At 64.4% G+C, this 14,669-nt stretch overlaps 1 protein-coding gene across 1 annotated transcript; it reads left to right on the top strand.

The window, feature by feature from the left end:
* Window positions 1–410: 410 nt before the first annotated feature.
* On the top strand, window positions 411–13,375 carry LOC137456060 (collagen, type I, alpha 1a-like). Its single transcript, XM_068167347.1, has 3 exons — window positions 411–437; window positions 3,795–4,597; window positions 11,833–13,375. Exons 1-3 carry the CDS (start codon window positions 411–413, stop codon window positions 13,373–13,375), a joined length of 2,373 nt encoding a protein of 790 aa, XP_068023448.1.
* The last annotated feature ends 1,294 nt before the right edge of the window (window positions 13,376–14,669 follow it).

The following is a 14,669-nucleotide window of genomic DNA, read 5'->3' as shown; positions in this document are numbered from 1 at the left end:
ACTCCCTCAGGCTGATGAGAGGATCCCCACTGTGCTGCCTCCAGCCTCCAAAGCACTCAGGCACACAGCAGGAAGCTCTGCCAGCAGGAGCTGAACTGTTAGGGTGCTGCTGGGGGCATGGGAAGCCAAATCCAAGCCCCTGAGCGAGCTCCACTCCCCACCCTGGTCAGCAGGGAGCTCTTGCTGCAGGCACAGAGGTGAAGCTGGGCTGCTCCAGCCTGGCCAGCAGCAGTGCAGGAAGCTGGGAGGAAGCCCTGAGGGCAGGGCAGGGCCTCCCAGCCCCAGGCACCTCCACTCTGCCCTCATGCAGCCCAGGGAAGGCTGCCTGTGCTCAGGGGGGAGGCTGCACAGCATTCCTCTGCTCAAGCTGGCCCCAAAGCTGCAGCTGTCCTCACACACAGCCTGGGGACATGTGGCAGGAGAGCAAGCCTCAGAGGGTGAGCCAGAGGGGAGGTGAGGGCAGCTGGGCTGAGGGGAGCTGCACCCAGGCACAGAGATCCCAGCTCAGAGGGTGGCAGGGGTTGGAAGGGACCTCTGGAGCTCCTCCAGCCCAACCCCCCTGCCAGAGCAGGAGCACAGAGGCCAGCACAGGAACACATCCAGACAGGGCTGGAAAGGCTCCAGAGGAGTCTCACAGTATCACCAAGGCTGGAAGAGACCTCGAGGATCATGGAGTCCAAGCTGTCACCACAGACCCCATGGCTAACCCATGGCACCAAGTGCCACATCCAATCCCCTCTGGAACACCTCCAGGGATGGGGACTCCACCACCTCCCTGGGCAGCACATCCCAATGGCTAACAACTCTCTCTGGGAAGAACTTTCTCCTCACCTCCAACCTAAACCTCCCCCTGGCACAGCTTGAGACTGTGTCCTCTTGTTCTGCTGCTGGCTGCCTGGGAGCAGAGCCCAACCCCCACCTGGCTCCAAGCTCCCTGCAGGGAGTTGCAGAGAGCAAGAAGGTCTCCCCTGAGCCTCCTCTTCTCCAGGCTAAGCAACCCCAGCTCCCTCAGCCTCTCCTCACAGGGCTGTGCCCCAGACCCCTCCCCAGCCTTGTTGCCCTTCTCTGGACACCTTCAAGTCTCTCAATGTCCTTCTGAAACCGAGGAGCCCAGAACTGGACACAGGATTCCAGGTGTGGCCTAACCAATGCAGAGTCCAGGGGCACAATGACCTCCCTGCTCCTGCTGGCCACACTCTTCCTGCTGCAGGCCAGGATGCCCTTGGCCTTCTTGGCCCCCTGGGCACACTGCTGGCTCATGTTCAGCTGCTGTCAATCAGCACCCCCAGGTCCCTCTCTGCCTGGCTGCTCTCAGCCACTCTGCCCCCAGCCTGTAGCTCTGCCTGGGGTTGCTGTGGCCAAAGTGCAGCCCCTGGCACTTGGACTTGTTGAATGCCATCCTGTTGGGCTCTGCCCATCTGCCCAGCCTGGCCAGGTCCCTCTGCAGAGCCCTTCTGCCCTCTGACTGACCAACTCCTGCCCCCAGCTTGCTGTCAGCTGCACATTTGCTGCTGACTGACTCACTGCCCTCCTCCAGATCATCAATGAAGATGTCAAAGAGCACAGGGCCCAGCACTGCTCCCTGGGGGATGCCACTGGTGACTCCACAACCTCTCTGGGGGTGTTGATGCCTGGAGGTTAAACCTGCAGGGGGGAGGCTGCTGCTCAGAGCTGCAGGGAACAGAACATAGTACCACAGGATCATAGAATCAGTCAGGGTTGGAAGGGACCACAAGGATCATCCAGTTCCAACCCCCCTGCCATGGGCAGAGACACCCCACACTAGAGCAGGCTGCCCAGAGCCTCATCCAGCCTGGGAGCCAGCAGCAGCTGAGCAGCCAACACTGAGCTACACTTCAAAAAGAGCTAACAGAAACCAGGCTGAAGAGAGAGCCTCAGCAACAGCAGCTGGAGCAGTGCTCAGCCAGGACAGGCTGCCCAGGGAGGCTGTGGATGCCCACTGCTGCTGCCCACCTTGGGCACAGCACTCCTGCAGCCCCCCCAGGCCCTGCTGCAGGACACTGCTCTGTCACTGCCATCCACCTGCTCCCTGCTGAGAAGCCAAGGGCTGCCCTGCACTTGCCTGCCAAGCACAGCAAGTCCCTGCTCATTACTGAAACAAAGGAGCTGCACAGCCCTGCTGCCCCCAGAACGAGGAGGGCATGGAACTGCTGGAGAGGCTCCAGAGGAGGCCACCAGGATGGCCAGAGGGCTGCAGAACCTCCCCTGTGGGGAGACCTCAGAGCAGCCTTGCAGGAGCTGAAGGGCTCCTGGAGAGCTGGGGAGGGACTCTGGCCAAGGGCTGGGAGTGCCAGGCTGAGGAACAATGGCTTGGAGCTGGGAGAGGAGAGACTGAGAGTGGAGAGGAGGAAGAAATTGTTGAGAGTGAGGCTGGGGAGAGCCTGGCACAGGCTGCCCAGGGAGGCTGTGGCTGCCTCCTGCCTGGAGGGGTTCAGGACCAGGCTGGCTGAGGCCTTGAGCAGCCTGTGCTGGTGGGAGGGGTCCCTGCCCATGGCAGGGGCTGGAGCTGGCTGAGCTCTGAGCTCCCTTCCAAGCCACTGTAGGATTCCCATCTTTGTACCCTGGCTCCTGTCCTTGTCTGTAAACTCACTCCACAGGCCAGAGCAGGCCTGAGGCAGCAGCAGCAGCGACTGCAGCTCCTGCTGGCACTCACCCAGCCTCCAGAAGGGAGCCATCCCCTGGCACTCTCCTGAGAACTGGGGCAGCAGGGCTTGCCCAAGCCACCACCACCCCTCGGCAGCCGGCTCCAGCAGCAGCTGCACACAGCCCTGCAGCCTGCCTGAGCGCCTCCCTTCTGTGCAAGGTCAACTCCTGCCCTGCACCAGGGGCTCAGGGCAGGCTGGCCTCAGAGCTCCTGGGGCCTGGATGCTCCACCCAGCACGCAGCCACAGGTGCCTGCTGTCCAGCAGGAGCAGCGCTGGAGGGGAGCACAGCTCCTGTCTGAGCCAGGCCTCGCAGCGCTGGGGGAAGCCACAAGCTCCAGAAGGGAAAGCAAACCCAACCCCCCCCCGGGAAGCAGCACTGAGGGCTCTGGAAATAACCAACCCCTGCAGCTATTTTTAGAGCTGCCTCCCCAGCACCCAAGGTATTGAGGGCCTTTGGAAAGAGTAAATCAAAGGTAAGCACACAAACAGCAGCGGCAGGGGGAAGCAGCCAGCGCCTCCAAGCTGACTGCTGTCACACCAGCAGCCCGGCCCCGGGGAGGAGGCTCTGCTGCCCCGCACGGGGAAGCCCCTGCCCCCCAGGGGAAAGCCCCTGCCCCCGGGGGGGTCACAGCGCTCAGCAATGCAGCACAGCTGCCACGGCAGCCGGCACAGCCCCCGCGGGAAGCAGGCAGGCAGCAGCCACCAGCCCTGCCCCGCGGAGCGCTGCTGGGGAGGGCAGGCTGGGGAGGGCAGGCTGGGCAGGGGCAGGCTGGGCAGGGGGCAGGCTGGGCAGGGGCAGGCTGAGGAGGGGCAGGATGGGGAGGGGCAGGATGGGGAGGGGCAGGCTGGGGAGGGGCAGGATGGGGAGGGCAGGCTGGGGAGGGGGCAGGCTGGGGAAGGGCAGGATGGGGAAGGGCAGGATGGGGAGGGCAGGATGAGGAGGGCAGGCTGGGGAGGGCAGGATGAGGAGGGCAGGCTCGGGAGGGGCAGGCTGGGGAGGAGCAGGCTCGGGAGGGCAGGCTGAGGAGGGCAGGCTGGGGAGGGGCAGACTGGGGAGGGCAGGCTGGGGAGGAGCAGGGTCGGGAGGGCAGGCTGAGGAGGGCAGGCTCGGGAGGGCTTCCTCGGCAGGCTGCAACAGGCTGCCCGGGGAGGCTGAGCCGGACCGGGCTGGAGGAGGCCCTGGGCAGCCGGTGCGGGCGGGAGGTGTCCCAGGCGGATGGGCGCTCAGGACCCTTCCGACCCGACCGATTCCGCGATTCTGTGCGGGGCTGCCCACCGCCCCTCCGGCCCAGCGCTCCCCCGGGGGCAGCCTCCTGCCCGCCGCGCACCGGGACCGCACCGGGACCCCGCGGCAGCCCCCAGCCCCGGCCCGGGGCGGCGGCGCAAGCGCCCTGCCGGTCACGGGAAAAACCGGCCGAGGCCGGAGCGGCTCCGCGGCAGCACCCGGAGCAGCAGGCGGCGGCGGCGCCCATCCCGGAGCCGCCCATCCCGGAGCCGCCGCCCGGGGCCCCGCTGCTCATCCCGGAGCCGCTCATCCCGGGGCCGCCCATCCCGGAGCCGCCGCCCGGGGCCCCGCTGCTCATCCCGGGGCCGCTCATCCCGGGGCCGCTCATCCCGGGGCCGCTCATCCCGGGGCCGCCCATCCCGGGGCCGCCCATCCCGGAGCCGCCCATCCCGGAGCCGCCGCCCGGGGCCCCGCCGCCTCCCTCGCCCTACGGCTGCTGCAAAGAGCGGCGGCCGCCGAGCGCGGGCGGCAGCGGCAGTGCTGCGGGGGGGGCAGCGGCAATGCTCCGGGGGGGCAGCGGCAATGCTCGGGGGGGCAGCGGCCGCCCTCCCCCCGCCTGCGCCTGGCCCGCTCCGGGCTGGCGGCCGCACACGGCGGCCCCGGGGCGAGGAGCGGCTCCCCGGGCAGTGTCCGCCGGGCCGGAGCCGTGCGCTGCCGGCACCACCGCCAGGGCATCCCTAGGGCTGCCGCGGACCAGCCGAGTCACAGCTCAGAGGATGCCAGGGGTTGGAAGGGACCTCTGGAGAGCTTCCAGCCCAACCCCTGCCAGAGCAGGAGCAGAGAATCCAGCACAGGGCACACAGGAACACATCCAGACAGGGCTGGGAAGGCTCCAGAGCAGGAGACTCCACAACCTCTCTGGGCAGCCTGCTCCAGGGCTCTGGGAGCCTCACAGTCAGGAAGTTCCTCCTCATGCTGAGCTGGAACCTCCTGTGCTGCAGTTTATATCCAGTCCACAGCTGTGAGAAAGCCACTGCCAGGCACTTGCCACAGGCTCCTGGCAGCTCCCAGCTCAGCCCAGGCCTGCTGGGAGGCATCTCCCACTCAAGCTGCTCTGCCTCCCTTCCCACCTCCGGAGTGTGCAGCAGGTTCTGTCCTGGGGCCACACTGTGCCCCCTGAGTGCTCCAGGAAGGGATTTAAGCATCACCAGAGCTGGGGCTGCTCACTCTGTGGTGGCTCTGGGGACACCTCAGAGCTGCAGCTCAGTATCTGGAGTCAGGAGGGAGGGCCAGGGCCAGGCTCTGCTCACTGTGCCCTGGGACAGGACAAGGGGCAATGGATGGAAGCTGCAGCACAGGAGGTTCCAGCTCAGCATGAGGAGGAACTTCTTGACTGTGAGGCTCCCAGAGCCCTGGAGCAGGCTGCCCAGAGAGGTTGTGGAGTCTCCTGCTCTGCAGCCTTCCCAGCCCTGTCTGGATGTGATCTGTACTGGATTCTCTGCTCCTGCTCTGGCAGGGGTGGGACTGGAGGATCTCTTTGGGTCCCTTCCAGCCCCTGGCATCCTGTGAGAGGGCTACAGGAGGGCTGGGGAGGGACTGTGGGGATAGGACCAGGGGCAATGGTTTGGAACTGGAGCAGAGGAGATTTAGGTTGGACATCAGGAGAAGTTCTGCACAGTGAGGGTGGTGAGAGACTGGCACAGGCTGCCCAGGGATGTCTCAACCACCTCCAAGTTCAGCCTGGCTGTGTCCCTGGGCAGCCTGCTCTGGCTGGAGCTGTCCCTGCTGCCTGCAGGGGAGCTGGTCAAGAGGACATTGGAAGCTCCCTTCCAACCCAATGCAATCTGTGAGCCTGGGACACCTCCCAGCCAATGCCACACAGTGACCTAGGGGGGCACAGACAGGGCTGTCCTGCTGTGGGCAGCACTGGCACAGCTGGCAGCAGCAGCTGCACAGGCAAGAGCACTGCTGACAACTCTCCACAGAAGCTTTTGGCTTCCCTTCCCCTGCTTGTCTTTGGCTTCTCCCTGCTTTCCACCAGACAACCCTCGAAGGTCCCTTCCAGCCCAAGGCACTGTAAGGTTCTACGACAGGAGTGGGAAGGGCTCCTGTGAGAGGGCAGGGCTGCAGGAGCAGGCCCTGGCAGCCAGCCCTCAGTGTCCCACAGCCCAGCCAGCAGCTCAGAGGGCAGTGACAGAAGCTGCTGTGTGGCACAGCTCTGCTGTTAGCAGCCTGCAGAGCGCCCTGGAAGGCTGCAGGGCCACAGCGAGCTGCAGACGTTGGGGCCTGGTGCCAAGGGCAAAGGCCAACAGCAGCAGTGCTGTGGCCAAGATAACAGCTGCTGGGGAGCAGAGCTCTGCTTCCCAGCATCCAGGATTTCCCCCCTGCTCAAGGCCTTCTTGTTGGCACACTGCAACCCTGAGGGTCACTGAAACTTGAAGCTTCTGAATCCAAGTCACTGCCTGCCCAGGGTGAGAGAGCTCAGGAGGTGCAAGCACTGTCCAACACCCCTCTGCTGCCATGGGGTCAGAGCAAGCAGCTCTGCAGGCACTGGGAAAAGCTCTCCAGCTCTGTGCTGCCAGTAGCTGCCTCCCCAAGCCCAGCTCCTGCCCTAGGAAAGCCTCAGTCCTTGCTGTACAAGGCTGGGTGCTACTCCAGCTCCAGGCTGGCTGGGAGCCTGCTTTGCTCAGGACAGCAGCACTAAGAGGCCAAAGCTCCCAGGCTGGGATGAGTGCCTGCTGGACAAGAAAGCACTGGTAGCCATTCAGTGGAGCATGGCAGAGGCTGGAACTGTTCCTGGACAAAGGGTTATGACTCAGGACTCCAGGTTTGGGCCAGGCTGAGGAAAGCCTCAGAGTTCAAAGAAGGAAGGGAAGGCTTCCCAACAAAACAATTCCTCAAGTGAGCTTGGAGGAGGCAAGGAGCCCTGCTCTGGAGCTGTGTGCTGGCCCTGAGCTGCCCTGGCACGCTGCTCTCCACAGCAGCAGCTCTGACTGAGCAGTGCAGCAGGCTGCTCACAGGGGCCTCCAGAAGAGCATCCTTGGGGACAGCTCTGGGACACTCTCTGGCTTCAGACACAGACAGCTGCCTTACAGGTAAGGCCTGAGAGGGATGTAGTGGCCATGCTCTACCTTCCCAATGTTAGCTTACAGTCACTGCAGAGGCAGAAATGCCCAGCCAGGGCTGGAGAGCAGCAGCTCACCTGTACTGGCATCTGCCTCCTCCTGCCCCTGTGCTGCTCACACCCTGCTCAGCAGCAGCAGCTGAAGCTTTGCCAGCCTGTGGCAGCCTGGCTGCTAAGGACTCCACACAGCATCCCCACACAGACCCCAAGGGCCAGCCTCTGCCCAGCAAGCTTTTGCTGTGCCCCCCTTGCCCTGCTGCCCATCTGGCTCAGGGCACTGGGGGTCTTGCTCCCTCCACAGCTGGTCCCAGAGCTCATCCCTGCTGACCTCAGGACAGTACCCAGGCCAGGGTGCCAATGGGGCACTCCTGCTGGGTCCCAGAGAGCACAGAACCACAGAGCTGCCAGGGCTGGTAGGGAGCTCAAGGCTCAGCCAGCTCCAAACCCCCTGCCATGGGCAGGGACACCTCACACCACAGCAGGTTGCTCACAGCCACCTCCAGCCTGGCTGCAAACACCTCCAGGCAGGAGGCTTCCACCTCTGGATCCTCTCCCTCCACCTCTGGCAATGGGCACTGGCAGCCCAGAAGGCCAAGGGCAGCTTGAGCTGCCCTTGGCCTTCTGGGCTACCAGTGCCCATTGCTGGCTTTCTGTCCCAGGCCTGATTCCTGCCCCCCTCAGAGCTGTCCCAGACCCCTATCCCTCCCTGACCCCCTCCAAAGTCCCTCCCCAGCTTTCCTGGAGCCCCCTGCAGACACTTAGGGATGTTTCAGGCTTGGAGATCCCTCCTGAGCACACCAAACACCCCCCCCCCCCTTTGCTGGGGCCCTGTTCCATCAGCTCCCCAACCACTCCCAAGACAAATCATTCTCCCAAGTTTGACTAGAGCTGGCAATAAAGATTCCCTTTTATCAAGGCACAAACAAGCCCTTCAGCTTTCATCTGGCATCACCCTGCACTGTGACACTGACTGCATCAGCAGCAAGGCAAAGGCAACTTTCTAATCTCTGCTTTAATTCTGCTCCTGACAGACCTGCCCCACAAGTAAGACTTCCCCCTTTGAAACATCCACCACTCCAGTTCCTTGGGCCAGCTTCAAACTGGAGAGGCAAGACAGCAGCAGCTTTGATCTCTCAGAACTGGGTTGAGAAGGGAAGATCACTGCAGTGAAGGCTGAGGGCTTAATGAGCAGGACTGGAGGTGAGGTACAGCAGGCTGACAGTCAACACATCCCCCATGCAAATGGCAGGGCTAAGCTTGGGCACTTCTGCCCCTTCACACTGCCCCACTTCTGAGCACTGCTGCCTCTGCAGAGAGCCACAAGCCTGCCCTGGGTGGCTCCTGCTCAGGAAGGCTGCTTTGGGCTTTTTTAGTGTTGCCAGAGGAGCTGACATGCACCACCCACAGCCCCCCACCCAGCAGCAAGGACATCCAAGTTGGATATCCCACTGCTAAGATGCTCTGCTGAGTCCAGGTCTGGAGCCCCCAGCACAGGAAGGCTCTGGAGGGGCTGGAAGGTGTCCAGAGCAGGGCCAGGAGGAGGAGCAGAGGGCTGGAGCTGCTCTGCTCTGGAGACAGCCTGAGAGAGTTGGGGTTGTGCAGGCTGGAGAGGAGAAGGCTCCCAGGAGACCTTCTGGTGGCCTTCCAGGATCTGCAGGGGGCTGCAAGAAAGCTGGGGAGGGACTTTGGAGGGGGTGAGGGAGGGATAGGGGTCTGGGACAGCTCTGAGGGGGGCAGGAATCAGGCCTGGGACAGGGAGCCAGCAATGGGCACTGGCAGCCCAGAAGGCCAAGGGCAGCTCAAGCTGCCCTTGGCCTTCTGGGCTGCCAGTGCCCATTGGCAGAGGTGGAGGGAGAGGATCCAGAGGTGGAAGCCTCCTGCCTGGAGGTGTTTGCAGCCAGGCTGGAGGTGGCTGTGAGCAACCTGCTGTGGTGTGAGGTGTCCCTGCCCATGGCAGGGGCTTGGGGCTGGCTGAGCCTTGAGCTCCCTTCCAACCTTGATGATTCTGTGAAGCAGCAGGCAGGGTACAGGACTCACACAGGCACTGGATGCCCTTCTTGCCCCCCAGCATGGCTCTGTGCTCCTCTCTGTCTCTGCTGGCAATCTCACAGTGCAAGACCAGACTCACCAGTGAAAACCCCAGGGGAAAGCAGGATGAACCAGAACTCTGCTGCCCTCCTTCCCAGCAGGAAGTTCAGGGAGAGGCCTGGCAGCACCTAACCCACAGCCCCCTCTCTACAGAACTCAGTCTCTGGTCCCAGGGGACTGTTGCTTGTCACTGACCCCACTGGAGAGCAGGCTGGCAGCCCACACTGCAGCACAGACACTGCTGCTGCCCTGCCTTGTGTGGCACACAGCAGCAGAGGCCAGGCTCAGGCAGGCAGCTGCACCTGAGCAGCTCCCTCACTGCTTCCAGGGGCAGCTGCAGATGCTTTTGGAACGGTGCCCTCCAGACTCTAAGCCACACCCTGGCAGAGCAGAGAAGCCAAGGGAAGCACAGGGACAGGGCCCAGCTCAGGACATCAGCCTGGGCTGCTGTTCCTCTTGCCCTCAGCTTCCCCAGGGGACAGAAGGCTGACTGAGTGCCCCCCCTCTGCACCAAAGGGTCAGCAGCGCATTGATGGCACAAGACAAATGGAAGTGGACAATTCCCACTCTCCTCATTAAGCAGCCCATCTGCAGAGAGGTTAACTGCCACTTGTGGAAAGGCAGCTTATGTCAGACACCCTGGTGGCACTCTGGCTTCTCCCTCTCTCCAGGTGGCAGGCTGGCATCCAGACCAGGAGAGGGGGGAGGCTAAACTCCTTCCTTTGTGACCTCTTCCACAGGGACCCAAATCCACCATTCCCTGAGACTGGCATCCAGACCAAGAGAGGGGGAGGCTAAGCTCCTTCCTTTGTAACCTCTTCCACAGGGACCTAAATGCACCACTCCCTGAGACTGGCATCCAGACCAGGAGAGGGGGAAGGCTAAACTCCTTCCTTTGTAACCTCTTCCACAGGGACCTAAATGAACCATTCCCTGAGACTGGCATCCAGACCAGGAGAGGGGAAGGCTAAACTCCTTCCTTTGTGACCTCTTCCACAGGGACCCAAATCCACCATCTCCATCCCCAAGCCCCAACTCCTCTCTTCACAGACCTTCATCTGACAGCCTGAGCTCTAATCCCCCTTCCAAGCAAACAGCAATCACCCTGAGGACCTCTCCCCTCCCTCCCTCCTCGAATGTGCTGTGATAGGAAGCACAACTTTCCACTGCAGGGATGGAAGTGGCTTTTTCCTTGAAGGAGGCCACCCGCCCGCACAGCCTTAATCCTGCCAGCTCACATATGTTCCTGCAACTTGCACTGCACTGAAGCCAATTATGCCTCCCCAATCCATTAAAAAAATATTTGAGGCTGTTAAGCAGGTTGCACAGAGCAGAAGTATCAGCTGAGGAGACAAACCCGAGCCCTGCTGCGAGCTGGGCTTTGCAGCCTGGCTCCTGCAGGCGCCGGGGCTGCGTCCCGGGGAGCACGCAACGCCGTGGGGCGGCTGTCAGAGGGCCTGGTGGGCTGCTCACTGCCTGGAGCCCAGCAACAGGGAGACCTACCTGGGAGACAGGAACTGCCAGCCCTTCATTTCTGAGTGCCTGGCAGTTGTTAGCTATCCACTGAAAGCTTTTGGAGAGGTATTGCTCCGGCAGCAGGCAGGGCCCGGGGTGAGCTCACGGGACAGCAGGTCCCCCCGTGCGTGACACAAGGCTGGGGCGGCAGAGGAGCGACCTGGAGCTAAGCAACTCAGAAGCAGGCACGGAAGCAAGCTGCAGGCACAGAGCAAGCAGCGGAGTCTCCACCGGCTGACTGACTGACAGCTGCGAAGCCAAAGGCGAGCTCCGCCCGGCGGCTGGCAGGGGTCTGCCCCGGCGCCTGGCGGGGGTCTGCCCCGGCGGCTGGCGGGGGTCTGCCCCAGGGCCGCGCCGGCTCCAGCCCCACAGAGGCACCTGCTGGCCTGGGGCCGCCCCGGGGCTCACCGAGTCCCATCGGGGCAGCCAGCCCACACCGGACAGAAACGGAGCTCCTCCAGCAGCACTTCTGCTGCCAAGGCTCTGGCTGGGGGCTGCAGAGGGTCTCCTTGTCCTTTCCAGACTGGGGCACTATAGACTGGTTGCACTTCAGCACCCTGAGGGCCAGGCTACAGACCCCGGGGCCCTCGGCTGCACCAAGAACTCTCACACAGGCAGTCCCTAAGTGAAGGCAACTCCACAAGTGACATCCAAGGAGCAAACTCCGGACGCAAACCCAGCACCCAGCACGTCCACCTCAGAGTCAGCTTTGCCACTACTGCAACGTGCCCGACCCAGCAGACAGCACCTGGGTACCGCTGCTGGGCACACAGAGGTAAATCACCCGCCCCTGGCAGACAAAGGAGGCCGGCCCTGATCACTGCTCAGCTTTACTCCGCTCCCCACGCTCCAGAATGTGTAACTCCATAGCACCAAATTCCTGCTGGAAGAGCGATCACCAGCGAAGTCATTTGGACCCTCTGGAGCCGAGTCTGCCAACTTACACGACTTGGCAATCTGGCTCGTTATCATCCCACATGATTGGGGTTTATTTTAGGATCCAATGCCACATGCTGGAGGGTTTATTTTTCGCCCCCTTTTCTTCTTTTCCTCCCCCAAGTGGCGAGTTACAGCCGGGATTCAGGGATCCCGATCCCAGCCCTGCCTCAGACACACCTTCTCTGCACAACCTGGGCGCAAGGTCCCTGACCCCTGCAGAGCAAGCAAGCCCCAGACAGCATCCTGGAAGTAATGCTCCTTTTCGAGCCTCCCAGGGAAGAGTGGAGTAGAAAGGGAGAGCTGCACGGGCTGGCTGCTCCGAGCCACCGCAGCATCCCCACCCTCCAGCGTGGCACAGCGATGCCCGAGCAACGCCCGCGGCTCACACCCGGCCCAAGCCCTCCGACAGGGGAGGGTGGCTCAAGGCTGGGGGCCAAGGCCGGCTGCCTTCACCCAGGACCTGTTCTCCTAAGGCTAAACCCGAGACTTTCCAACGGCTGCTCCGGCCAGGAGGTGACAGCTCGCCGCGCGAAACGCCAGCCCTCAGCAGCGCCGGAGCTCCGTGCCTCGCCCAGACAATGCCCTTTTCTTCTCGAGGGGAGGAGGAACCCAAGCACCACCTTCAAGCAAGGGGCAGCGTTCCCTGGGGGAGCACACGCTGCCCTAACGGCCGCAAGCACCGACCCGGGCACGCCGCCCGAGCCGCCGGGACGGGCACGGCACAGCGGGGCTGGGCGCCGCGGGGCTGCTCCCGGGGACGGCGACGGGGACGAGGCAGAGCCCCGCGGGCCCACGGGCGGCGAAGGCGGCATGCGTGGGAGGAAGGGACACCCCCCGGCCCACCCCGAGCGCAGCGCGAAGGCGACCGGAGCCCTCTCCCCCCCGCAGCCCCGGGACGCGCGTGGGAAGCGGAAGCGGCACCTGCGATCGCGGCGGGGCGGCGGGGCCCGGCAAGCGGCGGCAGCAGCAGCAGGAGGCAGGGCGCGGCAGCCCCGCCGCGGAGCCATGCAGGGCCCGGCCCGGCCGCCCGGCCCCCCGCCCGCCCGCCGCGCCCCGGGCACTCACTCACATTGCTTGAGGAGCTCCAGACACAAAGCCATGGGAGACACAAAGGAGGGGCGGAGGGGACCGGAGAGACGGGGGCGCGCGGGGCGGGGGCCTCAGCCCGGCCGGGGTCCCGCGAGAGGGAGGAGAGGCCGCGCCCGGCGGGAGGAGGAAGAGGAAGAGGAAGAGGAGGCCGGGTCACGGGCCGGGGCCGCGCCGGCTGTTCCTGCGGCCGCGGACGAGAGGAGGGAGGAGACGCGCGGAGCCACCACCGCACTCACCGCGCCCGCCCGCCGCTCCGGCTGCGCGCCGCGGGCGGGGCCGCGCCTTAAACCCCCGCCCCGCCCCGCGCGTCACCGCCCCGCCCCGCGCACGCGTGGCCCCGCCCCGCGCCGCTCCCACGGCCGGGCGCGGCCCCGGGCGCGGTCCCGCGCCTCCTCCCCGTTAGGGGCCCGGGCGGGAGCGCGCGCGCCCCGCCGCCGCCCCGCCCGCGGCCCCGGGCGCGTCTCAAGCGGTCACCGGGAGCCTTCCCGTCGGCGCAGCGGAGCCGCTGCGGGCGGCAGCCCCGCACGGGGCGGCCAGACGCTGCCGAACAAAGCGGGCGCCTGTCCCGCTCCCCGCGGCGGCTCAGTGTCGGTGTCACAGCCGCCGAGCCGCGGTGACCGCTGCCCAGCACGGGTCCTGCTGTCACCCACGGGCGCCACCCCCCACCCCTTGCCGCTCCCGGTCGCACGGGCGGGACTGAGGGGCAGCCTGGAGATGCCTGCAGGGTGAGCACAAAGGAGTGGAAAAGGAAAGTGGGCAGTGGGGGCTTCCCCGGGGTGGGCGTTTGCTGCAGGGCAGCTGTGCCAGCCCAGCCCCATCCGGCTCGGCAGGGGCAGCTGAGGTGCCCGTCCCCAGCTGCTCTTGCTGTGGTTTGTGCCTCCCTGCTAAATGCCTGAGGGGCAGCCAGGGGGGATGGAGCTGTGCAGAGGTTCGGGGCTGGCACAGCTGGGGGCTGGCACAGCTGGGGGCTGCAGTGAGAACCTGCCTGTGCACAGCCCACCGCGGCTGGCACCCTGCGCACCGATGTGCTGCGTGCTGGAGCAGAGTCCAGCTCCAGCTCTGACAGCGATTCTGCTGCTCAGCTCTGCCCTGTTGAGAGCCCCCTGCAGCGCTGGGGCAGCTCTGGAGCCCTCAGCACAGACAGGGACCTGTTGGAGCGGGGCCAGAGGAGGCCACAGCAATGCTGGCAAGGCTGGAAGCCCTCGGCTGAGAGAGTTGGGGTTGGTCAGCCTGGAGAAGAGAAGGCTCCAGGGAGACCTCCTGGTGGCCTGTCAGGACTTGAAGAAAGCTGGGGACAGACTTTTTCTGGGGCCTGTTGTGACAGGGCAAGGGGGAATGGTTTGAACTAAAAGAGGAGCTTCAGACTGGAGAGAAGGAAGACATTGTTTACACCGAGGGTGGTGAGACCCTGGCCCCAGCTGATGCCCCACCTCTGGAAACATCCCAGGCCATGCTGGGTGGCACTGAGCAACCTGCTGAAGATGCCTGTGCTCGCTGCAGGGGGCTGCACTAGGTGGCCTTCACTGGTTCCTTCCCACCCAAAGCAGTCTGTGGCTCTGGGATCCCACACTGAGACATCCAGAGCCGGGTGTGAGGCTCACCCAGGCTGCGGGGCAGGGGGGAGCCCTGCGAGGCCAGAGCCACACCATGCAGCAGGCTGCTGTGAGGTGGGCAGCAGGTACCCAGCAGCCCAGCGTGGGTGGGCACTGCCTGAGGCTGCTGCCTTGGGCAGGACTCGCGGGGCTGCCCTGTGGCTCCTGCCAAGAGCAGTTGTGCCGCCCCAGCTCCCTGCTGGGGCCATCCTCAGTCCTTGGATGCTCTGATTGATTGATGCCTTGCTGGGCTCATGGCACTCAAGGACAGGTCTGCAGCGGGGAGAGATCAAAGAGCCCTGCGGGGACACCACGCTGAGCTGACAGGAGCTGCTGTGGATGTGCTGCTTCTGCTCTCAGAAACAGCAGCCAAGAGGGGGGCTGGACGAGGACCTTGCCACAGAGGCAGCCCTGGGACCTTGCTGCCTATC

The sequence above is a fragment of the Melanerpes formicivorus genome, unplaced genomic scaffold (genome assembly GCF_026170545.1).
Source record: "Melanerpes formicivorus ecotype bairdi unplaced genomic scaffold, bMelFor1.0.p_v2 SCAF_115, whole genome shotgun sequence".
Taxonomy (NCBI): Eukaryota; Metazoa; Chordata; class Aves; order Piciformes; family Picidae; genus Melanerpes; species Melanerpes formicivorus.
Note: the sequence above shows the minus strand (reverse complement) of the source record. Positions and strands in the feature narration are given on the sequence as shown.